This window comes from Microcaecilia unicolor, chromosome 13, assembly GCF_901765095.1.
Source record: "Microcaecilia unicolor chromosome 13, aMicUni1.1, whole genome shotgun sequence".
Lineage (NCBI taxonomy): Eukaryota > Metazoa > Chordata > Amphibia > Gymnophiona > Siphonopidae > Microcaecilia > Microcaecilia unicolor.
The window spans coordinates 40,712,789-40,739,481 of record NC_044043.1 but is presented as its reverse complement, the minus strand read 5'-3'; the positions used below and the strand labels follow the sequence as shown (position 1 = coordinate 40,739,481).

At 43.3% G+C, this 26,693-nt stretch overlaps 1 protein-coding gene across 6 annotated transcripts in view; it reads left to right on the top strand.

Annotated features, from left to right (window-relative positions):
- The window catches only part of KSR1 (kinase suppressor of ras 1), a 257,289-nt gene that overhangs the window by 221,884 nt on the left and 8,712 nt on the right, over positions 1-26,693 (top strand). For 3 of the 6 annotated variants that reach the window (XM_030186220.1, XM_030186215.1, XM_030186221.1), the window contains 7 exons: positions 1,276-1,324; positions 1,947-2,326; positions 10,581-10,677; positions 13,001-13,134; positions 15,804-15,935; positions 19,835-19,970; positions 21,202-21,334. In XM_030186220.1, the coding sequence (XP_030042080.1) occupies positions 1,276-1,324; positions 1,947-2,326; positions 10,581-10,677; positions 13,001-13,134; positions 15,804-15,935; positions 19,835-19,970; positions 21,202-21,234 (961 nt within the window). In that variant the 3' untranslated portion in view covers positions 21,235-21,334. Of the gene's footprint in view, positions 1-1,275; positions 1,325-1,946; positions 2,327-10,580; positions 10,678-13,000; positions 13,135-15,803; positions 15,936-19,834; positions 19,971-21,201; positions 21,335-24,401; positions 25,030-25,642; positions 25,725-26,693 lie in introns of those variants that run through there. The other 3 variants (XM_030186218.1, XM_030186216.1, XM_030186219.1) reach the window with 3 other exon arrangements.

The window sequence follows — 26,693 nt, the reverse complement described above, 5'->3', positions numbered from 1 at the left end:
ACATACTAGCCGTTAAGCCCGTTAAAACGGGCGAGATTTCCAGCTACCCTCCTCGCCGCCACTCCCTCCCCCCTCCATGCCGGGCCCCCTGCACTGACCTGACAATGCCTTTCACCTCTGTGTGAAAGCGCTGCAGGCAGCAGCAGATCGCTCTGCTGCTGCCTGCAGTGCTTCCACACGGAGGTGAGAGGTGCTGTCAGGTCAGTGCAGGGGACCCGATACAGAGGAGGGCGGGAGCGGCGGCGGGGATGGGGGGGAGGGTGGAGGTTGGTGCGCGCGATGTTCATTTCCAGGTGGCAGCGTCCGACAGTGACTCCGACTCCGTTTCCCTCTCTGTTCCGCCATCTGACGTCATCACGTCTTGACGCGAGGGCGGGACAGAGAGGGAAGTCTCTACTGCGCATTTGCAGGTGAGTCGGTCACTTGCCGTTTATATGTTTGATAGCAGTGATTTCTAGAGACATTTCTTTTTTCTTTAATTAAGAGGGAAATTATCAATGTGGGCTACCTTTAAGACATTGCTATTTTACTGTTAACCCCAGTTATCAGTAACTAGGTCTCTGCATAAAATGGAACCTGTTCTGAAACAGTACAAGTTAGTGATAAAATAACAAATCTTAACGATAGTCCATGTTGATAATTTCCTGCACTTAGTGTGAAGTTTCAGTCTCTGGTAACCAGAGCTGATATTGTGATGTCATAATGCCTCATTCCACCAATGCCTAAGTGTCAGCTTCATCAGTGATGTCACAATGGCTTGATTGCCCTATACTTGGCTCACTTTTATTACTTATAGCAGTGATTTCAATTTCTAGAGACACTTTTTTCTTTAATTAAAGGGGGAAGCTCTCAGTGTGGGCTACCATTAAGGCTTGTTATTTTATTATTAATCCCAGTTATTAATAACTAGGTCTCGTTGTATAAAATGGGACCTGTGATAAAATAGCAGTCTTAACAGTAGCCCACGTTGATAACTATGCCCTTAAGTGGGCTGTTTTAATGTTGCCCATCCTCCCTGTGAGTAAAAATGCACACCAGTAGTTCTTTGAGTTTGCGTGGCTGTTAGGATCTGTTGTTTTACATTGATTCCCCAGAAGCTGCCATCCTAGGCGATTGCCTAGTCTGCCCAATGGGTAAGCCAGCCCTGGTCATTCCTTTTCCTTGATGCTGAGATTCTCCTCAGCAGACCATTTATTCTAAAATGCTAGAATGGTTGAGTCAATGTTCCAGTTTAATTCACAAACAAACTAGTGGAGAACCTTTTTCTTCTTACAGTACTGAAGAGCAGATTGAAACAGATGGAACTGAAGAGCATGATGGAGAGGTAATGTTGAAAATACATAAAGCAGGGCCATTTTATAGAGATTTTGCTGGGTGATGCTCCCAAACCACAAATGGCTGAATCATACTGGCATAGTGATAATTTGTCCCAACTTTATAGAAAGTCAATATTAGAAAACCAATGGGTTAATATTCAAAAGCACTTATCTGGATAAATGCCACAGGTGAGGGTATTCAGAGCCTCTCGTTTGTCCCTATTCATTGTGGGTATCCTAAACCTGATTGGCTACGTGTGTCCCGAGGACTGGGTTGAGAACGCCTGGGCAAGACTGAAATTCAATGTGCTGTATTTATTTATTTGTTATCACTTGATTACATGCTTCATCAACTACAAATTTCAAGCACATTACAAATAAAATTAATATATATTTTGGGAGTCCTAACCCCATCCTCCTCTTTGTTCCCTTTTCCCCGTTCACCCTCTCCCTCCATAGTACCCTGCAGTGACCTTAACATAGCCAGTAGATGTTACTGTTAAGGGCTCCTGCAACACAACCCTGCAAGCCCAAACTAATGAACTTTGACCTGACTTTAAAGGCAGTGGAAATATGTTCTTGTAGTTAAGCCTTTGCCCCCTTATCTTTCCATTTTCTTCCCTCTACAAGCAGGTTGAAGATCATGATGCAAGTAAATCCGAACCCGAGTATGACAATGATGAAGTGGATGACTTGCCCAGCACGAGACTGCATTGGAGAGGGATGACCCGCAAAGCTAGTCAGACCAGCGTCTACCTGCAGGAGTGGGACATTCCCTTTGAACAGATTGAAAAGGGGGAGCTCATTGGCCAAGGACGCTGGGGGAAGGTCTACCGGGGCAGGTGGCATGGCGAGGTGGCCATCAGACTGTTGGAGATAGATGGGAACAATCAGGATCATCTTAAATTATTTAAAAAGGAAGTGATGAACTACAGGCAGACACGGCATGAGAATGTGGTACTTTTCATGGGGGCCTGCATGCACCCACCTCATTTAGCTATTATCACCAGGTGAGTACTTCAAGATCTAAGAATTTTTCTCACATTGGGGCAGTGGCGTAGCCACGGGTGGGCCGGGGCCCACCCACTTTGGACTCAGGCCCACCCAAAATTGTGACATTATTGCTGTGGCTGGTGGGGATCCCCAAACCCTGCCAGCTGAAGGTTTTCTCTCCTTGGGCACCCAGCGTTCTTCCAAATGTCAGCCAGCAGCACTTGCCTTGAACTGACACTGAGACCAGCCCTTCTGCACATGCTCAGTTTTCACACATGCAAAAGCACTGAGCATGCACAGCCTGCCGGCAACAGCATTAGTTAGAGGCAAGTGCTGCCGGCTGCCATTTGGAAAAGTACTGGCTGCTTGTGGAGAAGGAGGAAATCTTCAGCTGGCAGGGTTTGGGGATCCCCGCCAGCTCAATTATTTAATATTTGGGTTTGTGGGCAGGGAGTGGTGGAGAGCGGAGCAAACTGGAGGGGTACGGGGGGGCAAATTCCATGCCCACCCACCTTGGGCTCAGGCCCACCCAAAATTGGCCATCTGGCTACGCCCTTGCAGTGGGGGCAGTTCTATAAAGAGTGTCAAGATGCAGCGTACTAATTACGTAATGGCATCTGGGCGCCCAAATTATGTTATAGAATACTAGCGTAATTTAGCCTTTATGCACCAAAATCTAGGCGTGTCCACGTACACCATGTCAATAGCAAGCATATTATGCGCACACCTAAGTGCGGCACTTTAGCGCGTCACTTGTAAATGTGGGACTTGCCCAAGCCCCACTAAAGTGTATGCCCCATTGCATTTGCACTTTAACCCCCAGATTCTATAAATGACGACTGAAGTTGGAAGTGCAAATCTGCACGCGTAGCTGATTTGTGCACATAATTGTGTAACAAGCTAATCAGCACCAATAATTGGCTGCTAACAAGCAATTAGCACTAATTGGCACTAATTCGGATTTATGCACACAATAAGCATATTCTGTAAAGCGGTGTGCGTAAATTCTAATGTGCAGATCACAGAAGGGGCGTGGGCATGGGAGGGGCATGGAAGGGTCATGGATGTTCCTGAAAATTACATGTGCTGTTACAGAAGATCCCCAGTCTGCGCTTAAATAAGACGTGGGCATTTACACCACATTTTAGTTGGCGTAAATGACTGTGCCTAAATTTTAGTCACGGGATGGCCGCCATGCGTATTCTATAAACCACGCCTAAATTTAGGTGAGGCTTATAGAATAGCTTAAGCCCATATATAGAATCTGGCCCTATGTTATTGAGAGCAGTGTTTCCTAAGTCCGGCCCTAGAGTACCCCTTGTCAATGAGGCTTTCAGGATATGCACAATGAATATGCATGAAAGAGATTTTGCATATAATAGAATCCGTGTATGCAAATAAAGTTCATGCATATTCATTGCAGATATCCTGAAAACCTGACTGGCAAGGGGTACACCAGGACTGGACTTGGGAAATACTGTTACAGAGTACGCTAAGCAAGTGGTTGACACTTACACATGTCACTTTAACAATCATATGTGTAAGTACTAGCGTGCTATAACTTATACGTCTAGTTGGCACCTGGCTTTAGGCGACCTGTTATCGAATGAAGGTTTTTGTGACAGCAGAAAGAACCACTGTATAGGCTGATGAGATCATCACCCTTGACCCATGACCATGGCTTCTGAATGGATTGGCTGTTCAAACTCTTCCCAAGGTTGGAAATCCCTGAGATGGTGGGTGTTTCTGTTAGCAGTCTAGTTTTTATGATCCCTGTCATCATTGTACAAGCAGTAGGTGTTATCACAGGAAACATCTTTAGTGTTTTATAAATAGTATCTTTGCTTTCCAGCATAAACAACATGGCATGTATGTAGGAAGAATGTCTGTATATTCATAAAAAGCTATGTGCCTGGGAGAAGAGAATAGATAGGAAGAGAGACTGGGAGAAATGTGCCCTAACCATCCTGGGGGTTTTCATTGGGCATAGTCTTGTCTCGAGTGGGACCTCCATGGGATAAAAAAAAAAATAATCTGTCTTCCAGGAGTTTCCAGCTCCTTGTTACTAATTTTCCTCCCATCTTGAGCGAGGTCCACTGCCCTATGCTTAACCCTACCATACTATAGCATGGTTTCTTTAATGAGAATTTAAGGGTTTTTTTTTACTTAGGCGCGCTGGCGTCGTGTCCAATAAGATGGATGTCTGAAGTTAGAAATGCTACTCGGGATGTCCAGGTTTCAGAAAAGTGCTCCAGTGGAGGATTAGAGGAGGTCAGCTCCTTTGTGTCCCAGTGGTTGGTGTGCCCCAATCCCCCTCCAAAAGCTAAACTGACAAGGAATACTGGTCTCTGCACACGTTTTGGGAGAAGTGGGCATCTGTATTTCTAAAAGGACTGACATACCCATGTATGTTCCAGCACATAAACATCTATGTTGCCATTTCATAACAGATGTTTATAGGCTGCCACAGAGATGTTAATGTCTCCTGTGTTTCTCCATTGATATTTTAGATGTCTGTTTTTCTAAAATGGATGTTTATGCTCATGTCACTGGCACATGAACATCCATTTCACCATGTATTATAGAACAGGTTCTATATCTGCAGATCCTTTTCTAAGATACTAGCAGAAATTCAGGCACCCCGACTTGGACATCTTTGAATTCCCTTTCTAAAATGCCGTGCTGTGTATATCTCAGGGGCGTAGCCACGGGTGGGCCTGGATGGGCCCAGGCCCACCCACTTTCCCTCCAGGCCCGCCCATGTCGCTCACTGCCTTTTCTCCATCCGACTCCGCAATGGAAATTCTTGTCCTCCCCACCGGCGCTGCCTTGGTCTCTGCATGCTACCCAGTACCTTCGGTCCCTGCATTCTTTTCTTCGATCGTCGCCGGCAGCGCTGCCATTCACACAGGCAGCTCCGCTCCCCTCTGCCGCGTCCATCCGGCCCTCTCTGATGCACTTCCTGTTTACGTAGGGCCAGATGGACGCGGCAGAGGGGAACGGAGCAGAGCTGCCGGCGACGATCGAAGAAAAGAATGCAGGGACCGAAGGTACTGGGTAGCATGCAGGTGCAGTCGTGTACTCAACTTCTGCCTTTAGCCTCATTTCCACCCCTCCCACATTAAGTTTAGTTTCTGCAGCTAGTCTCTAGGTTTTGTGTGTAGTTTTTTGTTTTTGGCTACTTTGGGAAAGCCTCTAGCCCAGTCAAGAGAACTTGGAACACTCAATTTGGGTTTAAAACTCAAGACTATGAGCCAACATTTGGGTCACTAGGAGGGCTCCCAGGTGAAGGCATGTATGCTGCAATTTATTCCAATTAGAATATATTCTGGTAATAGTAGCCTGTGCCAGGACCTCTATTAAGACTTTTAGAGGAAGATAAAAATGGCAGTAGTGCCTTTTTCTTCGTCTTCTGATGGAAACAGAATGCCCAGTGAGCTGAGTTTATACTTTGGGTTAATTGGTGATATGTATTTTGATTTCCATGCTTTTGGTTGCTGAGTACAAGAGGCAGTTGCCAGAGATGGGTGAAGGTTTGATCTGCTCTAACCATGCAGGTTTAATGTGCATTTGGGGCACATTGAATATAAGGTAGTGGGGTAATGATTACACTAATGAGGACTAAGACCTGGATATATCAGTTGATGATAAACTAGGAATGAGTGTTCAAAGTCACAGTACGGGCTAGTGTTAGCCAAACTGGGGGTAGAATAAGGAGTGAAGATTAATGCTGTAGGCAGGGGCTATGATGTTGGACCACATTTGGTAGCGGGGGGTGAGGGTGCTTTGGGCACCCTTCTTCAGAATGAATCTCCAGAAGTTAAAAGTACAAAAGGAGTTAGTTTGATACCCCAGTAGAGGATGTGGGTTTCATTTGCAGGCCACTAGCTGAGATCTGTCACCTGTATGCCATATGATCTCTCAAACATCCCACTCCCCCACATGCATTTTAAATAGCAGATCTTCACTTGCTGCAAGCAGCGACTGATACATACTGTTCACACTGACCCCACAGCCTTCCCTCTGATGTATTCCCACCTATGCGGAAACAGGAAGATGCATCAGAGGGAAGGCTAAGGGGCCAACATGAGCAGTGTGTGTTAGTTGCTGCTCACTGCCAGGTAAGAGAGGGAGATACCAAATCACTTATGGGACAAGGCGAAGTTCTTCTGCCCACCCATCTTGGGCCCAGGCCCACCCAAAATTTGATGTCTGGCTACGCCACTGGTATATCTGCAAAGTTCACAGGTACTTTTTCAGAAGGAAGTATGTAGGCAGTTTCCCCATGAGCTTACGTGTGTTTTGTCTGATGAAAAACAATGTCTATAGATTTGAAAATCCAATCTACATTTGCAAGAGGGAATTTTAAAAAGAATGCCCAAAAGCACCTAATTTTTGCCTCTTCTGTAATGGCAACATAGACACTTAAATGGCTTTATAAAATAGGCTCTCAGAATGATCCCTAATAGTGCAACCTGTTCTGATGAAGGTGTAAATGTGTGTTTGTACTCAGTGTGGGTAATTGTATAAAGGCATTTTTGCATGTATATGCCAGTTTACACGTGAAAAATGTGTCATATAAAATTACCTCTCATGTACAAGTTCACATATCAAACGAGCAGTATGAAACCACAACCAGGTTTATTAATAATGACCCAACACAGCCATATTTTGGCAATTGTGTCTCAAGGATCCAAAGGACAGATTGGAGACACTTAGATTACACAGAAGGCAGAAAACTCTATATACACACTATGACAAGAACACAGATACTTGTACACAACTTTAATATAAGCATTTTCTGGAGCAGAGTTTGGCAGAGAACGAAATATGTGCAAATATTTACATGTCCACAGCCTCATTTTAGTTGAAAGAAAAAGGTGGGTAGTGGACCACGGGTTCCAGACACTGGACACAATCTTGAGTAAAAAAGTATTTATTAATAAAAGACTCGAAGTAACTCTGTGTTTCGGCTACAAGGCCTGCATCAGGCGTCTTTGTGCAAGAAGGAATGGATGAACATCAAACAAAGTTCCAAATGTGAAGAACTTTCAATTAAGCAAGCAGAATAGTCTTAAAAAAGACCTTTGGTTGTGAGCAATGCGTGCCTTCTAAACAAAGCTTAGGAAAATGAATAACTTTGGAACATTTGGAACTTTGATGTTCATTCATTCCTTCTTGCACACAGACTCCTGATGCAGGCTTTGTGGCCGAAACACAGCGTTGTGTCGAGTCTTTTATTAATAAATACTTTTTTACTCGATTGTGTCTCTCCAGTCTCTGGAACCCATGGTCCACTACCCACCTTTTTCCTTTAATTGCACATTCCCATGGGGCTACAGAGTCCTCCGTGCAGCAGATTTCTTTGATCGCAGCTTCATTTTAGCCATGAATTCTGCAGGATTTGTGCTGTTACAGTAGAACACTGATTATCTGGACTATCCTCTGCAGAGGATGGTTCGGATAATCATATATCAGGATAATTAGACATATCAAATTTTTATGAGGAAAAGGCAATTGAAGCATGTTCCTACACATATTCTTCTGGCAAATTTTTCCCCGACACGCCCTTTCTTAATTTCTCCACGATATCAGTTTTCTCTTTTAATGAGAAAACATGCCTTTTTGGCTTTGTTTCCATTTTTTCTGCTGCATATGAGTTAGGAAAGGGAAGTCCTTTCCTCTGCCGCGTCTCCGCAAGCTGAAAGAGCAAGGCTGTTTTCTCTGCTGCGTCCAGTCTGAAATGACTATTTTCTGCTGTATATGAGTCAGGAAAGGGCCAGAAAAGAAAAGTGCAGGTCTTTTCTCTGTTGCGTCCCCCGCTCCCGTTCACATCATTTCTGCAGCAGTCTGCGTGGACCACGAGGATTGGGCAGATAATTGATCTGGGTAATTTGATATCCAGATGATCAGCATTCGGATAATCGGCGTTCTACTGTATTTAATAAAGATACGTGGAGGAGCATAATCGAACGGGGCACCCAAGTTTTCATGAGGGTGTCCTCGCAGGACAGCCCTATAAAGGGGCGGGGCAACCCGTATTATCGAAACAAGATGGGCGTCCATATTTCATTTCAATAATACTGTCGGGGATGCCCAAATCATGAAATTTATGTCGACCTTAGAGTTGGTCGTCCTTAGGTTGTTTTTGAGATGGGCGTCCCCGGCTTTCGTCAATAATGGAAACCGAGGACGCCCATCTCAAAAGCGACCAAATCCAAGCCATTTGGTCATGGAAGGAGCCAGCATTCATAGTGCACTGGTCCCCCTGACATGCCAGGACACCAACCGGGCACTCTAGGGGGCACTGCAGTGGACTTCAGAAAAAGCTCCCAGGTGCATAGCTCCCTTACCTTGGGTGCTGAGTCCCCCAAAACCCACTCCCCACAACTGTACACCACTACCATAGCCCTTAGGGATGAAGGGGGGCACCTACATGTGGGTTTGTGGTGGGTTTTGGAGGGCTCACATTTACCACCACAAGTGTAACAGGTGGGGGGGGGGAATGGGCCTGGGTCCACCTGCCTGAAGTACACTGCACCCACTACAACTGCTCCAGGTACCTGCATACTGCTGCAATGGACCTGAGTATGGTATTTGAGGCTGGCATAGAGGCTGGCAAAAAAGTATTTTTAAACTTTTTTTATGGTGGGAGGGGGTTAGTGACCACTGGGAGAGTAAGGGGAGGTCATCCCCGATTCCCTCCAGTGGTCATCTGGTCAGATCAGGCACATTTTTGATGCTTGGCCGTGAAAAAAAAGGACCAAGTAAAGTCGCCCAAGTGTTCGTCAGGGACGCCCTTCTTTTTTCCATTATCGGCTGAGGATGCCCATCTCCTAAGCACGTCCCAGTCCCGCCTTCGCTACATTGCCTACACGCCCCCATGAACTTTGGTCGTCCCCGCGATGGAAAGCAGTTGAGGGCGCCCAAAATCGGCTTTCAATTATGCCAATTTGGGCGACCTTGCGAGAAGAACGCCCATCTCCCGATTTGTGTTGGAACATGGGCGCCCTTCTCTTTCGAAAATTCACCTGATAGGCATCTATGTCTTTATAAAATAAACTACAAACAAGATGTCTCCTTGTTCTCTCAATCTAAGTGACCTATTATAAGATTATATTATTCATGCATGTGCAAGCGTGCGTATTCATGTCATCTCTACACTAATTCCACCTAAACTCTTCCCTAAGAAACGCTCTACACAAGTAATATGTGAATATACGTGGCAGCACAGTTTTATTAAAAGTCAGTTATGAATGTTAAAATATGTTATGCGCATAGAAAATGTTTTGTAAAATTACTCCTGCAGTGTCAAAAACCTGTCTTCTACCTGTCTACAGGAATGTTTGCCCTCTGCCTGAGTTAATATAGTGCACATGCTATGGAAAATGTGTCGTGTGTTTGTCGCTGAAAATATGACATTGGAGATGACACAGTCAATGAATCCAATAGATAACTTTTATTCAAGTCGACTCGATATGGGCCATGTTTCGGCTGGGAAGCCTGTATCAGGAGTCTTGACAAAGTTGATATATAAAATCAAAAAACGTGCTTCTGCACTCAGAGGCAAGGAGCCCAACCAGAACATTCGAAGCAAAAATCAAGTAAGCAATATGAATTCAAAAAAAGTGTTCCATGAGACGCTCCTGCCAAAACATTGAGCATATATATATATATATATATATTTTTTTTTTTTTTTTTTTTTTTTTTTAATATATGGCGGGAGCATTTATATATCAAGTTTGCCAAGCCTCCTGATGCAGGCTTTCCAGCAGAAACACAGCCTGTGTCGAGTCAACTTGAATGAAAGTTATCTATTTGATTCATTGACTGTGTCATCTGCACTGTCATATTTTTATATGTTTACCACAACATTTCAGGACATTTGCCACAGCATTTTCTAGAACTTGCCGCAGAATCTACCTCTGAGTTGCTGCAGGACACTGGTGGGGGGGGGGGCTATGTAGTAGGAGATAAAAGCAGCAGAATTCAATAATGCATGGGATAGACCTAAAAAGATCTTAATGGAAGCACTATAAGCAAAGTCAGAAGAGCAGATTGGATGGACTCAGAGGGTTTTGTTTAAAATGCCAGCTGTGCGCTTCTTTAAAAAAATCTGTGTGTATTCAGTACTGCAATCCGTACAGTGCTTCTGAAAATGTAATGATGGGGAAGAGGGATCTTATCCATATAATGGACGCTTTATTTTCATGGGGAAGCATGTCAAGTTATCAAGGCACTCTGAACCATCTTTGGGTTTTTTTCTTCTAGTTTTTGCAAAGGTAGAACGCTCAACTCTGTTGTAAGGGATCCCAAGATGTCGCTGGATATTAACAAGACCAGACAGATAGCTCAGGAGATTATTAAGGTAAGGGTTCAAAAGGAGAAAATTTTGTTTTTCAGCAGTTCATTACCAGAGATTGAAATGACAATGGGTCACTCACATACAAGAGCAACACATCTGTACAGCTGAATTGATAGGAATTTGTTTCCGGCTTTTGTGGCAAAACTTGATAATAGAGTTACGTGTCCTGTATTCCCCACATACATACCAGAAAATATATTCTTGTGTTCCTGTAGCAGATCTGACCTTGCCAGTTGATGGATAGAGATATCTCCACTATTCATATCCACGTTTGCTCTGGGTGCCCTTGTGATTGAAGGCAACAAAGGGGGCAATTTTCAGCCAGATTAACGTATTTGGAATTCCATGGGTACTTTTATAGCCAAAGTCCACAGGCCAATTTTGAAAGGAAAATTCTATTTGGGACCACCTACTCCTACAGCCTCCCCAGGCGCTTTTGAATATTGTCCCCTTAAGGGGAACATTATTAATGTGGGCTGCCTTTAAGAGATGTTATTTTACTGCTAATCCCTGTTATTAGTAACTAGGACAGTAGGACTCATTACATAAAATGGGACCTGTACTGGTAAAAGAGCATGTCTTAATGGTGGCCCACATGATAACTTCCACCCCTAAATGACTCCCATCTCCAGATCATTTATAAATATGTTAAAAAGCAGCAGTCCCAGCACAGACCCCTTCGGAACCCCACTATCTACCCTTCTCCATTGAGAATACTGACCATTTAACCCTACTGTCTATTTCTATCTTTTAACCAGTTTTTAACCCACAATAGAACACTTCCTCCTATCCCATGACTTTCCAATTTCCTCTGGAGTCTTTCATGAGGTACTTGGTCAAAAGCCTTCTGAAAATCCAGATACACAATATCAACCGGCTCCTCTTTATCCACATGTTTGTTCACCCCTTCGAAGAATTGTAGTAGATTTGTGAGGCAAGATTTGTCTTAACTAAATCCATGTTGGCTTTGTCTCATTAATCCATGCTTTTGAATATGCTCTGTAAATTCAAATTGTTGCCAATTAGCACCAATAATTGATTTTTAGTGTCCATTTATTAATGTTAACTGGCTCATAATTCAATTAAATTGCATGCGCAAATTGGGCGCGCACCCAAATTTGCACATGTAATTTTGAGTACCGTATATAGAATTTATTAGTATGTGAGCACAGGAAGTTATGTAGTATGGCTGGAAAATTGGTACCACCCTGCTCAGTTCCCCCATCCACCATCTCCCTTATAACTAAGTTGGTTGCCGATCATCTACCTTGGGACAAGGATGTTTATTTATTTATTTGTTGCATTTGTATCCCACATTTTCCCATCTTTTCGGAGGCTCAAGGTGGCTTACATTATGCCGTAATGGCGATTGCCATTTCCGGAATGAGAAATACAAAGTGGTTTTGCATTAAAGTTCATAAATGATAGAGTAAGTTATAGAATAAATTAGATAATCAGTTCATTTCTGGCGTGAGAAATAAGGTGGTAGTGCGTTAACGTCCATTAGTGACAGAGTGATTGAAGAAGTCAAGTATTGAGAGTTCGGTTTTGTCAGGTTCTGGTAGAGTTTCGTTGTCTGGTATTTAGGCTGGATCATTGTGGTATGTCTTTTTGAACAGGTTGGTCTTTAGTCATTTTCGGAAGGTTGTTAGGTCATGCATTGTTTTTATGACATTTGGTAGTGCATTCCATAGTTGCGTGCTGATGTAGGAGAAGCTGGATGCATATATTGATTTATATTTAAGTTGTATTATATATTATGTTGTAACCATGAGCCATCTTGTACAGTACCACTGGTACTACTGTATAGATACTAACTGTGGCAATAATATTCTACATTTGACAAAAAAAAAATCCTAACATAATATGGGCTGCTTGGTAGGTGGTGGATGGCATGGCAGAAGAATCTGCTTTCCTAGGCAACACACTTTCAGATTTGAGGGAGGGGGAAGCAGGACCAGGAGGATGTGGCTTTCTTTCATCTGTCCCTCATCACCAATGGCAAACACATCGTCTAGGGGTCTGATGGATATTTTTTGTAAACATTTTGAAGCCGGTGCCATTATAAACTGTCCATTCATATCGTGACCTTATAGGATCTGGTTGTAGAGTATGCATGCAGTGTGAGTGTTAAAAGGCTATAGTACCATATTCACAGGCTCTTGAAATGTAATCTATATGGTATTCTATAAGCTTGAGTACATAGTCATAACATGTTAACTTGTTATTTTGTCAGAATTGCTTATTTACATTGTCACGTTGTGAAAAAATTAATAAAAATAATTGAACTAAAAAAAAAAATAAACTGTCCATTCACGTTCATCAGGGTATGGGCTACCTCCACGCCAAGGGAATTGTGCATAAAGATTTGAAGTCGAAGAATGTTTTCTACGAGAATGGGAAAGTGGTCATTACTGACTTCGGGCTCTTTGGAATTTCGGGTGTGGTTCAAGAAGGGAGGTAAGTCATGTGTTCCTACCGATATTTATAATCACCAAACTAAAGCCTAGTGTTACATCTACTCCTCCTTATAACTGTGGTAAAATCTCTCTGATGCCACCATCCAGTGGCGTAGCTACGTGGGGCCTGAGGGGGCCCCGGCCCCCGTAGATTTGGCCCTGGCCCCCTCCCGACGATCCCCTTGAACCCCCTCCCGCCACCAACCCTCCCCCGCCATCGCCGCCCGCCCTGCCGCTTCAAATACCTTGTTGTTTGCTGGCCCCGCCAAAGAGAATCTAGTTCTTCAGCGCCGGAGTAGAGCCTTCATTCAGTGCAGTTCCTAGCATGATCAGCTGTTTCTGATGCCGTACGTACAGCATCAGAAACAGCTGATCACACCAGGAACTGCATTGAATGAAGGCTCTACTCCGGCGCCGAAGAACTAGATTCTCTTTGGCGGGGCCAGCAAACAACAAAGTATTTGAAGCGGCGACGGCGGGGGAAGGTTGGTGGCGGGAGGGGGGTTCAAGGGGATCGTCGGGGGGGGGGTTCAATGTGGCATCGCCGTTGGCTGGGGGGGCGGCGGCGGGAGGGGAAGCTAAACAGTGCCCCCCCCCCCGCTCCCAGCAAGGTCTGGCTACGCCCCTGCCACCATCAATGATGAATTGGACAGAAATACCCTGAGACACAATGAGCTTAGTCTTCCTGACCCAAGCCTTTCAAGCAGAACATGCTCTTCTTTCCTTAAGTGGCTGGTTTGCCAAGGAGAAAAGCTTCAATCTCTTTATTCCATCAAAGACTGATGCCAGGAAGGTTTCCCCAGAAGTCTTGCCCAGCCTGGCCCAGTTTTTTCCCATTTTAGCAGAATGCTACCTCAGTACTGAGGAGCCCTTTTACAAAGTGGCGGTAGTAATTTCGAAGTTGATGCCTGCTGTTTCCCGCTGTAGAAAATGTTTTTCTATTTTCTACCGCTGGGGGCGTTCCCAGCGGTAATCAGCAGAGCAGCCACATTGGTGCACGCTTAGCGCATAAGCCCTCGCCGCTAGGTCAGTGGGTGGCAGTAATGGGTCAGGCAGTAAATAGCCACGCGCTACATTTAATTCTAGCGCGCAGCCTATTGAAAAAAAGCCTTTTTTTCCCCGGCCCTGGTGAAAAATGGCCCAATGCGCACCAAAAACACACGCCCACACTACCGTAGGCCACTTTTTACTGCGGCTTAGTAAAAGGACCCCCCCCCCCCCCCCCCCCCCCGGCCAACTCTGCAGTGCTAGATAACACCTAAAATATTTTTATTTCTCACTCCATTCCCCAGAGTTGAGCACTCTCTGAACGACACCCCTGCATTTGTTAACGAAATTTAAGCATAAAGCAAGGGAGTCGCTGTAACATACTGAACCTTTTCTGTCTTCTAAATGTACATGTTGCTCTATTTTTATGATAATACAAAAAGTGGGAGGGACGGCCAAGGATCCCAAAGACTGAGAAGATGTATATTGAAAGAGAAGTTTATTGTGATATAAAGACTCGACACAACGTCGTGTTTTGGCCGTTAGGCCTGCATCAGGAGTCTATAATCAAATTTAAAAACATAAAATATTAAAAACAATACACAGATAAAGACCATGTTAAAATATGCAAAGGGATGTGTATGTGAGATAATAAAAGTACATTACATTTTAATTCAAGAACAAATATAAAAATAGACAAAGATTAAAAATTAAGCAATAATGTAATAAATCAAATGTATAAAAACAAAATCATATGCATTTTAAAAGAGAATACAACAGGAAATATATTTTTTGTAAAAAAATATATACCAAGATATGTATGTACGATATTAAATGCACATTATATTTTTATTCAAGATACAAATATGAAGATAAAAAATTAAAAGTGGTGTTTAAATTTGAACAAAATATAATAAAACCAAATGTATGAAAGACAAAATTATATACATTATTAAAATAGAATACAACAGGAAATATATATATTTTTTAAAATATACCACAGAAAATATCTTTAAAAATATATATATATTTCCTGTTGTATTCTATTTTAATAATGTATATGATTTTGTCTTTCATACATTTGGTTTTATTATATTTCGTTCAAATTTAAACACCACTTTTAATTTTTTTATCTTCATATTTGTATCTTGAATAAAATATAATGTGCTTTTAATATTGTACATACACATCTCGGTATATATTATCTTACAAAAAATATATTTCCTTTTAAAAATATATATTTCCTGTTGTATTCTCTTTTAAAATGCATATGATTTTGTTTTTATACATTTGATTTATTACATTATTGCTTAATTTTTAATCTTTGTCTATTTTTATATTTGTTCTTGAATTAAAATGTAATGTACTTTTATTATCTCACATACACATCCCTTTGCATATTTTAACATGGTCTTTATCTGTGTATTGTTTTTAATATTTTATGTTTTTAAATTTGATTATAGACTCCTGATGCAGGCCTAACGGCCAAAACACGACGTTGTGTCGAGTCTTTATATCACAATAAACTTCTCTTTCAATATACATCTTCTCAGTCTTTTGGCTCCTTTGTCGTCCTCCTACTTTTTGTATTATTATTGTTCTCCGTGGGGAGTCTTGAATTCTCCGCCTTGCGGCAGATGTTCTCTTATGCTCTCTTTTTATGCATATTTGATCTTATCTTAGGCGTGAAAATGAGCTAAAGTTACCCCATGACTGGCTGTGCTACCTGGCACCTGAAATAGTGCGAGAGATGACCCCTGGCAAAGATGAGGACAAACTACCCTTCTCAAAAGCTGCTGATGTCTACGCCTTTGGGTAAGATCCAGTTTGCAGACCACGCATGCATCGTAAGTGGCTGCATGTATGTTTCTCAAGCACTTATAGTGTAGAGCAGTGGTTCCCAGTCAGGTTTTTAGGATATGCACAATGAATATTCACGAGAGAGATTTGCATGCAGTGGAGACAGAGCATGCAAATGTCTCTCATGAATATTCATTGTGGCTATCCTGAAAACCTGACTGGCCGGGGTGCCTCCAGGACCAGTTTTGGGAGTCACTAGTGTAGAGCACTTTGGGATTCTTTGCATGGAAAAGGATCTGCATCTTTTTAAGTCAGTGTTTGTCTCTAATAAGAGGTTGACAAGGCTCATGCTCCATATTCTAATACAGTGATGGAATTAGGTGTAGTGAGAGTCTGAGCAGGTTGAGAGAGCTTTTTATTGGGCCACTATAACAATTATACAAATGTGCTTTAAATACTGAAGGTGCTCTTGGGAAAATTTTTCATTTTGTTTTTTTGGGGGGATTTTGCTGCTGAAATTGAACAAAGGAAAAAAAAACAAATTTTCTGGTGGTGAGATCTCCATGTCGGTCATTAGCAACATCAAAATTGCTTATAGGTGGAGATAAATCTGTTCTCGTAGGACAGTTACAAATCTGGGGGATTATTCTAAATGATACATTATAATTTGAACCACAGATTAGAGCATTGACTAAAACGATTTGTGGGTTCTTGTGGAAATGGGGGGTCTATACGCAGCTACAAACATTTTGACCAGTATTGTTTAGTGATCCAATCTTTAATTTTAATTCAATTAGATTAATGTAATGAATTCTCGTCCCCCGAAATCTCACCACACTCATACCTTTACTCACAGAAGAATGTATACCATAAGTTTTCTTGTTATTAAATATTGCCCTTTAGTTTCCCGTTGTTTCCTTCCAATGTTTCACTGTTCTTTTCCATTGCTATATTCCTTAACGACATTTGATTTTGTCTCGTATAACTCTTCACAATGTAATCCATAACTGAATTGTAACAAATTGTATTTCCATCATTCATAATGTATTGTAAGCCACACTGAGCCCGCAAAAAGGTGGGAAAATGTGGGATACAAATGCAATAAATAAATTAAATAAATAAATAAAATATTGTTTGCAGGTTGTTTGGCATGTATCTATAGGAGATTTCAAACACTTCAGAACACTGCAGCCCAGTTATTATGTTCATTATCTAAATATGATGAAGTTACTCCACTATATATTAAGCTACATTGGCTTCCAATTGAACCAAGGGCGATTTTTAAGCTCTGTACCTTGATATTTTTGATTTTACATGGTCAAGCTCTGGTATATATGTATGACTTGATTGCAGTGGTGTTCCTTGGTCAGCTGCCATCCGGGGCGGATCGCCGCTGCGCACTCCCCACCCGGATTTAGAGATGTGTCGTTCCCTCCCCCCCCCCGGTGCAGCATCGTTGTCCCCCCCCTGGGTGCAGTGCCCCACCCGGTACATCACCTCAAACAACCCCCCCCCCCCCGGGTGCATTGCTCTTACCTCCTGGGGTGTTGGGACTCTGGGAACAGCCGCGCAGCTGTTGGCTCTGCTGGTTCCCTGCTCCCTCTGCCCCAGGAAGTAACATCAGAGGGAGTAGGGAACTGGCGGAGCCGACAGCTGCGCGGCTGCTCCCTTCACCACCCCTTCAATATGCACCAGAGGCAGATCGCCCCCATCGCCCCGCCCTCAGTACGCTTCAGCTTGATTGTATTAACTAATTCAGGAGCCCTTATAGACGCCTACATGCGCCCAACACACATCAATTTTGAGTTACTACCTGGCTACCACATGGCCCTTGCGATAATTTCAGTTTTGACACGTGTCCGCCAGGCACGCTGGAAAATATTTTTTTATTTTTTGATGCACAGGCGGTAATCGTCATTCTAAACATGTAGACCATTACCGCCTGGTTACTGTGTGAGACCTTACTATTAGGTCAATGGCTGGTGGGTAAGGTCTCAGACCCAAAATGGACGCGTGGCAATTTTCATTTTGCTGAATGTCCATTTTTGGTGAAAACATTTAAAAAGGCATTTTTTACAGGTGCGCTGAAAAATGAATCTGCGTGCACCCAAAACACGTGTCTACACTACTGCAGGCCATTTTTCAGCACGCCTTTGTAAAAGGGCCCCTCACATTATAAACACACTTTGAGACATAATTTTGGCCTTCATTTTCCAAATTCTAAGAAGATACCATATCCCTCTCTACCCTAGTCCTTTTGCTCATCCTATCTCTGTTATCTTCCCATATCCAATTAATTTATTTAAGACCTCACTACTATTATGTTCATTCAGCTTGTATTATTTCTCTTCATAAGACTTTGTTATTCTAGTTACAATGTAAGCCGTATTGAACCTGCTATGTGTGGGGGAAGCGCGGGTACAAATGTAATAAATAAATAGTGTATAAAACTTCACTTGTTCAATCTTTTTCATATCGGGCTGCTAAGTGGTGGAATATTCTCCCCAAATATATAGAACAATTATCTTGTTTAAATATAAAGGATCCGATATTCAACGCGATTTAAGTGGACGAGAGCCTCTCCTGCCCGCTTAAATCGCTCTTCACTTCCCTCCTGCCCTCGCTGTGTCCCGCCCGAAAGGAAATGACATCAGAGGAAGGCGGGATGCAGAGGGCAGGAGGGAAGTGAAGGGCGGAGTCGAACCTGCCTCCGTGTTGATTTTACTACCGCAGCGCTGCCTGCCCATTCGTCGCTGCGACTTCAGGTAAAAAAGTCGAAAAGTTGGCTCCTAAGGTTCCAGTCGTCCTCATTTGGGGGGGCAATGCCCCCCTTGCCCCCCCCCAGTCTACGCCCATGAAGAGGGGGTATTGTCGGGGACAGGCGGGGGCTCAGGGGCTCAATATTTTTAAAGAAAAAAAAAAGATACGGTGGGTCCGGGCCCGATATTCAGCTGGGGCCACATAATTCTTATATGGGCCCCAGCTGAATATCAGCTGGGCCCTCATAAGTTGTGGCGCCCAGCCCACCAAAACTTATTCTCCGATATTCAGTGCTGGTTCCCAGACATGGCCCAGCACTGAATATCGGGGAATAATATAGCCAGCGACAATCAGCGTATAAAAATACACTGACCACCACCAGCTAAATATCAGGGGGAAGGCTTTATGTTCTTGTTTCAAAAATTTATCTTAAATAAGTCTTTGTGAGCCTTAATTGGATAATTCTAGGGATATCTACCTTCTTCTATTGTAAAGCAGCATCAAACTTTTTAGATACATGCGTGCTAGAAATGTCATAATATAATGTTTTTTAGCATTTACTAAAATGACACAATGAACTTTGTCTTAAACTGACAGCACATCGCAGTGAATTGCAAGAGATTCTAAGACAGCGGAGTCACAGTCCTTCAACAGCATTCATTAGCACAAAGGGGCACTCTGCAATGTGTTCTAGTAATTCACATGCTTTCTTGTGAAGAGGGGACCTGAGTGGTCTCAAAACACTTGTTTACAACATCTCTGTACAGTCATTGTCTTGGCCCAATAGAACCAAGTACTTATCAAGCATTCTGTGATCATGACCCCACAAAATATATATGACTCCTGGAAGCATGGGTTGGTGATGTTTCTATGGACATCCCATCCAGGTTGCGATCCTAAACATGGGTTTTGTGACCCCCCCATTTGGGATTATGACCCACAGTTTGGGAAGCCCTACAACAGAAGGTTTCACAAAGGAAATCTTCAAGGAACGTAGTCTTCTCTTGGGCCTGAATGCTGCACTTCTTTTCAGTAAGAGAGGACAACATGAAGTCATTATTTTTTCTTATTTGGTGTTCCCACATCTTCTCTCATTTTTGGTAGTGATCACATGAGTCTTCCTTGCAGACTAACATGACTTCTGTCATTTTCAGGACGGTCTGGTACGAGTTGCAAGCCCGTGATTGGCCGTTCAAGAGCCAGGCAGCAGAGGCCTTGATCTGGCAGATTGGAAGTGGAGAAGGAGTGAAGCACGTTCTCTCCACCATCAGCTTGGGAAAAGAAGTTACAGTAAGACCCCCTTATTTTTGCTCAGTGCTTTCTGACAGGGCCATTGGTAGGGTTGGGCATGGCAAGTGGCTGTTAGGAGCAGCAGGTTCACGGTGGCCAAATTCATAGCCTGCCCCATCACCAACCCTACTCATGATTTCGTAAACCTCTATCCTTTTCCCTCTGTTTTCTCTTTTCCAAATCAAGAGTCCTAACCAGTTTGGCCATTAGAGGGGAACCATTCCATCATCTGTATCATTTTTTTTTGCCCTTCTGCATACCTTTTCTAGTTTATTGTATCTATTTTTGAGATTTGCCAACCAGAACTGCACACAGTAGTCAAGATGAGTGTCGCCTTGGATTGATACAGAAGCATTGTGATATCCTATATTTTTAAATAATTCCCAATATTCTTTTTGCTTTTAATTGAAAAGTCAAAAGTGTATGAATCCATATATTTATATACGTAAATGACGCCCGTGAGAGACCAAGTTTAACTTGTATTTAGGCAGGGTTTTGCTTTACCCCAACAGAGCAACTCCGTTAGGCAACCACTCATCACCAGCAGCTAACATCATTTCCTCCTTCCAGTCATTATTAAAGCATATTCTTCAGGGATATCCCCTTCTTCTCCTGTAAGAGAGCATGAGCCTCCAGATAGATTCTGCCGGAACACCACCAGAGAAGAATGTGCAGGCTCAAAGCATGTCTTAGAGACCCAATTATGGAGGCAGTAAGAGGTGTCTTGTGTCATCTTGTGTTGGCTCAACTCTGTATGGCTTAGTAATGTCTCACTACCAATCACGTTGAATTTGTCTTGGAAATAGGTCTGTGAGATTTTGGTCTGTCTTAGATATGAATGTGACTGACATGTTACCACTTTCATGTTGTATGTCCATGAAATTGGAATGAACCTGCTTCATATCCTGGCAGTCTTGCTGGGGGGGGGGGGGGGGGGGGGAGAGGATGACACAGGAGGAAGGAGAATACAGGGAGGGGTTTTCCAAAGTATTTATAAAAAGGTTGCCAGAAGATTGGGGGGAAAAAGCCGCCTCATAGGTGAATAATTGTATGGATTCTCTGTCATCTGCACTGGTTAGGAATTGGCAAAACACTTGTGTGAAATTCTTGCAAAGCAACATCAGAGAGATTCCCCACTGCAGCACTGGGACATGTGAGAAGGGAGAGAATATGTTCTGTGGAGCCATCAAGTCACTTAAAAAAATAATCCCCTCAACTTCTACTTGCATAGGAATCCTGTCGGTATGCTGGGCCTTCGATTTAACCGAGAGACCAAGCTTCACGCTTCTGATGGAAATGCTGGAGAGGTTGCCAAAACTCAACAGAAGACTGTCACACCCGGGACACTTCTGGAAATCTGCCGAGTATGTAGCTACTGTTTTGTTAGATTGTTTATTTTTATTTTTTTTCTTTTCATGTGCTGTAAGTAATTTTTGTGTGAAAATGGGCCTATTTTTTTTTTTTTTTGGAGGGAAGAGGAAGCATTGAGTCAAATTCAGCCATTTCCCATGTGGAAAAGTGGGGTATTTTTGATTTCTAGAAATGAGGCAGGCTTTGAAAATCTGACTGACAAATCCTTCAATTTAAAGCACCCTGCCCATACGTATGATTATTTGATAATATAGGAGAGTGTTTCATTTGTCCATTTTCAAAGAGAAAGTACGAGCATACTTGCACTTTGAAAATTGTTCTGGAAATAGCACCCACAGAAATCGGCACCTGCTTTTTCTATGCCTACTTTTCCCATATGGAAAGTAGGTTTAAAAGTGCAAAACGGCACGTTGCTGCTGCTGCCCCTAGCCTGACCCCCCCCCCCCCCCCCCCCCCCCTCGAGATTGCCAGCTTACTGCCCAGGTAAAAGTATGTTGATCCTCTGCTTGCATTTTACATGGGGAAAGGGTGAACAGTTTCAGATAGCCCATCTACCCAAGTAAATGGATTATGGAAATTGTCCCCTTTAATGATCTTTGATTAGTAAGTGCACATGGGACTAGATTCTATATATGGTGCCTAAACATTTGTGCCGAACCCCCCCCCCCCTGCTTAAGCAGTACTCTATAAGCCCCACCTACATTTTGATGTGGTTTATAGCAGGGGCGTAGCCAGACTTTGGCAGGAGGGGGGTCCAGAGCCCGAAGTGGGGGCACATTTTAGCCCCCCCCCGGTGGCGGCGCCGCTGCCACCACCACCACCAACAACAACAACTTTGACCTCCCCCTGCCAATGACCCTCTTGACCCCCCTCCCGCCGCCAACCCTCCCCCGCCGTCTGCTACCTTTGTTGGTGGGGGACCCCAACCCCTGCCAGCCAAGGTCCTCTTCTTCCTTCAGAACAAAGAAGAGGACCTCGGCTGGCGGGGGTTGAGGTCCCCCGCCAGCAAAGGTAGGCGACAGAGGGTTGATGGCGGGAGGGGGGGTCGAGAGGGTCGTCGGCAGGGGGGTCCAGGGCCAAATCTACGGGGGCTCAGGCCCCCGTGGCCCCACATAGCTACGTCCCTGGTTTATAGAATAAATGCTTAAGTGGACAGGTTATGCGTAAATTTAGGTGCTGTCATTTGCATCAGTGAAATGTGGTGCAAATGCCCGTGCCTAAATTTACACGCAGAGCACCATTATTCTATAATTAACGTGTGTGACTCAAAACCACGCCCCCCCCATCCCACCCTATGACCCTCCCAGTTCTAATCCCCCTTTTTCTAGTCGCACATAACATTTTAGCCATGGAATCCTCAATTAAATCTAATTAGTGCCAATAATTGCTTGATAAAAACTAATTGGCATGTTATTCTGTTAAGTGCAACTGGAGGCCATGCCTAAATTTGCACGTGCAGTTTTTGGCCATATTTATAGAATCAGGGGGATGATGCTTGAACAGCTTTCTACACGACACGCTTTTGAGCACAGATCTGGTAAAATAATTGCCTATAAACCACACGTCTGTTTGCTCTAATATCCACAGGAAATGGTGCATGGAGGAACTCCTGCCCAATCCTCACATTTAGGGGCAATATTCAAAACATTTTGGGGATAATTCTTTAAGTAGCTGGGTATGTGTAGGCAGCAGGTATGCGTGTATTCTAGTCATTTGCATGCATATATGAACACATATAAACTACGAGTATAATCCACTCCACACTATTTTGTAACTGGGCGCTTATCTTCGATGGACGTACTTAGCAGGTAGACAGGCATTCACTTGGGCGGGGCACATAGATGATGGCAGAAAAAGACCTGAACAGTCCATCAAGTCTGCCCAACCAGATAGACTCATAGGGCCCAATATTCAGACCACGGGAGCTAGTCCGGCTAACTCCGAGGTCGGCGTTGAGCCCGGATAGTCGATGCTGGGCCATTTCCAGTGACCAACATTGAATATCCGGTTTATTTTTGGCTGGTTCAAACTTAGCTGGCCAAGCCAATATTCAGCGCTGGCTAGTTAAGTTTGAACTGGCCAAAGATAAGCCTGGTATTCACGTGGCCAAATATGGCTGCCACATCTATGCTGAAAATTGGCGGATATTGTGCGATATAACTGTATAGCCGCTATCTGCAAACTTTCAGTAGGTCATGGCCAGCCATGTCCCACTAAAAATTCTTGGATAACTGGTTATGGGGCATTTAAGTGGCCAGATGCCAATCCTGGCTTATCGAATGCTTTTTAATATCGAGGGGATAGTATAAGGTATGATGCAATACTAATTACGCATACATAATCTTGATTTGTCCCTGCCATTTTCAGGGCACAGACCATAGAAGTCTGCACGGCCCTTTAAGATCCTTCCTATTTGGTCCTGCTGTGTTCTGTAGGCTGGAATGCCTTTACTCCATGCACCACAGGATAAATTTTTGCTTTCACCTATTGGGTGCAGCTGTCCTTAAACCCATTTCCTCTTTGCTTTCACTTCTATTTATTGTATAACAGCATCAAGGAGTTTTATTGCACCACTGAGTGTATGACAGTGTGGATTCCTACCCTGCACAACTTCAGCCTGTTCTGGTCAGTGACCTGCCCAAGTGGCTGGCAGAACCAGATGCTGGTTGGACACAGGCACTGGCTTCTCTGTGACAGGACCCTTTTTGTTAAGACATACTGAGAATATACTTACAAACCTATAAAGAACATATGTAGTCTCTTTTCCCTTCAAGATTATAGAGTAACCCCTAAAATACTGTAAAGAAAAGAACTCGGAGAAAGAGTTTAAAACATATATTATCTTTCAAGTGCAAATGGGGGGAGGACAGTGAAATGCAAAAAAGATATAAAAAAATTTCTCATTCACTGAATCATTACTAATTCTGTTTTATTAATGGTTTCTGTTCCTCCACTAACCTCTGGCTGCTAGTTTCATCAAAGGTCTATGATTTTACACTTGTTGAATGCATGCTTCCCTGACTGCTAATTAACCCTTGTTATGTCTCTATTTTCCTTCAGGTTGTAGCTACTGGTAGAATAAAGGAGACCACTTTTGCATGCTTCTGCACACTTCCTCCTAATACATCAGTTTCTCCAACAATGGGCTTTCCCATTAAAAAAAAAAAAAACCAACAACAACAAATTTTAACCCTTGGGTGTAGTACACGCTTTCCATGTTCCTGCTGCCTGTTCCCCCTCTGGGTGTGGGCTGTTCGCTTGAATAACAATTCTGCCTTGCCAGAGAATTAATCTCACTAACAAAGGTCCATGTGTATGTGTCCAACCTCTGAAGCATTTCAGCCAGCTGTAACGGTCCTTGAGGTGACCTCACGGTGCCATGTTTCACTGTTCCCCAACAGCGCCTTGGAGAGATGGGCAACAGCCCTCTGCGCTTTGTGCTGTACGTGTACTGTGAACGATTTTATTTGTAATAAACGTAGTTTCTACACACTTTGTACAAGTGCTGTCCAGCAAAGAGCGACTCCTCCGGAGGGACAAAAACATACTGGCTTCCATGTTGTAAAATGAACAGCGAACAAGCCAGAGAGAGAATTTCACCCCTCCCACCTCGTGCTTCCTTTTTTTGCAAGAATTATAGGACGGGAGGAAAATTGGCACAACAAATAATTTGGGGGAACTTTCTGTTTCTGTGATTTTGGGGCTCTTTTACTAAGCTTAGCACTCGCTAACAGAATTAGAGTGTGCTAAGGGGCCCTTTTACTAAGCTGCGGTAAAAGCAGCCCTGCGCTAGCAGTGGCGGTGAACGTTTATGCCACGCGCTGAGGCCCTTTTTACTGCAGCGGATAAAAAGCCTGAAAAAAGAAATGGCCATGTGGTAAGTTTGTACTTACCGTGCGTCCGTTTTTTTTGGGGGGGGGGGGTGAGCACTTACCGCCCACTCATTGAGGTGGCAGTAAGGGCTCCTGTGCCAACCCGGCAGTAACATTTTTCTGCAATTTCCGGTTGCGCTGGAAATGTCACGTACTGGGGGCGGAACTATTGCTGGAGGCCACGTTACCCGTGTGGTAGTTCCAATTTGCTACATGGCAAGCCTATTACAACTCGGCAGCCCTTTAGTAAAAGGGCCCCTAAATGCTAAGAAGCCCATAGGTATAAAATGGGCTTCATAGCAATTATCTTGTGCCAATTCCATTACCATGAGCTAAGCTTTAGTAAAAGAGTCCCTTTTGCCTTATTGGGAGAAAAACATGATTGAATTAACTATATATTTATATATCTATATCTCTCTCTATATATAGATATGTATACATACTGTGCCCGACATTCGGCCCGTGGAAGGTAGCTGGGCTGCCTGAGATCGGCACTGAGTCCAGATATTTAATGCTGGGTCGTTTCCGGTAACCAGCATTGAACATAACATAAGAACGTAAGTGTTTCCCTGCTGGGACAGATCAAAGTCCATCAAGCCCAGCATCCTGTTTCCAACAGTGGCCAATCCAGCTTACAAGTACCTGACAAGATCCCAAAACAGTACATTTTATGCTGTTTATCCTAGAAATAAGCAGTGGATTTTTCCCAAGTCCATCTTAATGGTTTATTGACTTTTCTTTTAGGAAGCTAGCCAAACCTTTTTTTAAACCCCGCTAAGCTAACTGCTTTTACCACATTCTCAGACAAATAAATTCCAGAGTTTAATTACACATTGAGTGAAAAAAATATTTTCTCTGATTTGTTTTAAGTTTACTACTTTGTAGCTTCATTATGTGCCTCCTAGTCCTAGTATTTTTGGCAAGAGTAAACAAGGGAAAGGGAAATGTGACTTGATATACTGCCTTTCTGTGGTATTTTGCAACTACATTCAAAGCGGTTTACATATATACAGGTACTTATTTTGTACCTGGCGCAATGGAGGGTTAAGTGACTTGCCTAGAGTCACAAGGAGCTGCAGTGGGAATTGAACCCAGTTCCCCAGGATCAAAGTCTGCTGCACCAACCACTAGGTTACTCCTCCACAAGCAGTTCATGCCTACCCATTCCACTCCACTCATTATTTTACATACCTCTGTCATATCTCACCTCAGTTGTCTCTTTTCCAAGCTGAAGAGCCCTAACCGCTTTAGCCTTTCCTCATAGGGAAGTCATCTATCCCCTTTATCATTTCTGTTGTCCTTCTCTGCACCTTTTCTAATTCCACTATATCTTTTTTGAGATGTGGTAACCAGAATTGCACACAATATTCAAGGGTCGGTCGCACATGGAGCAATACAGAGACATTATAACATCCTCATTTTTGTTTTCCATTCCTTTCCCAATAATGCCTAACATTCTATTTGCTTTCTTAGCCACCGC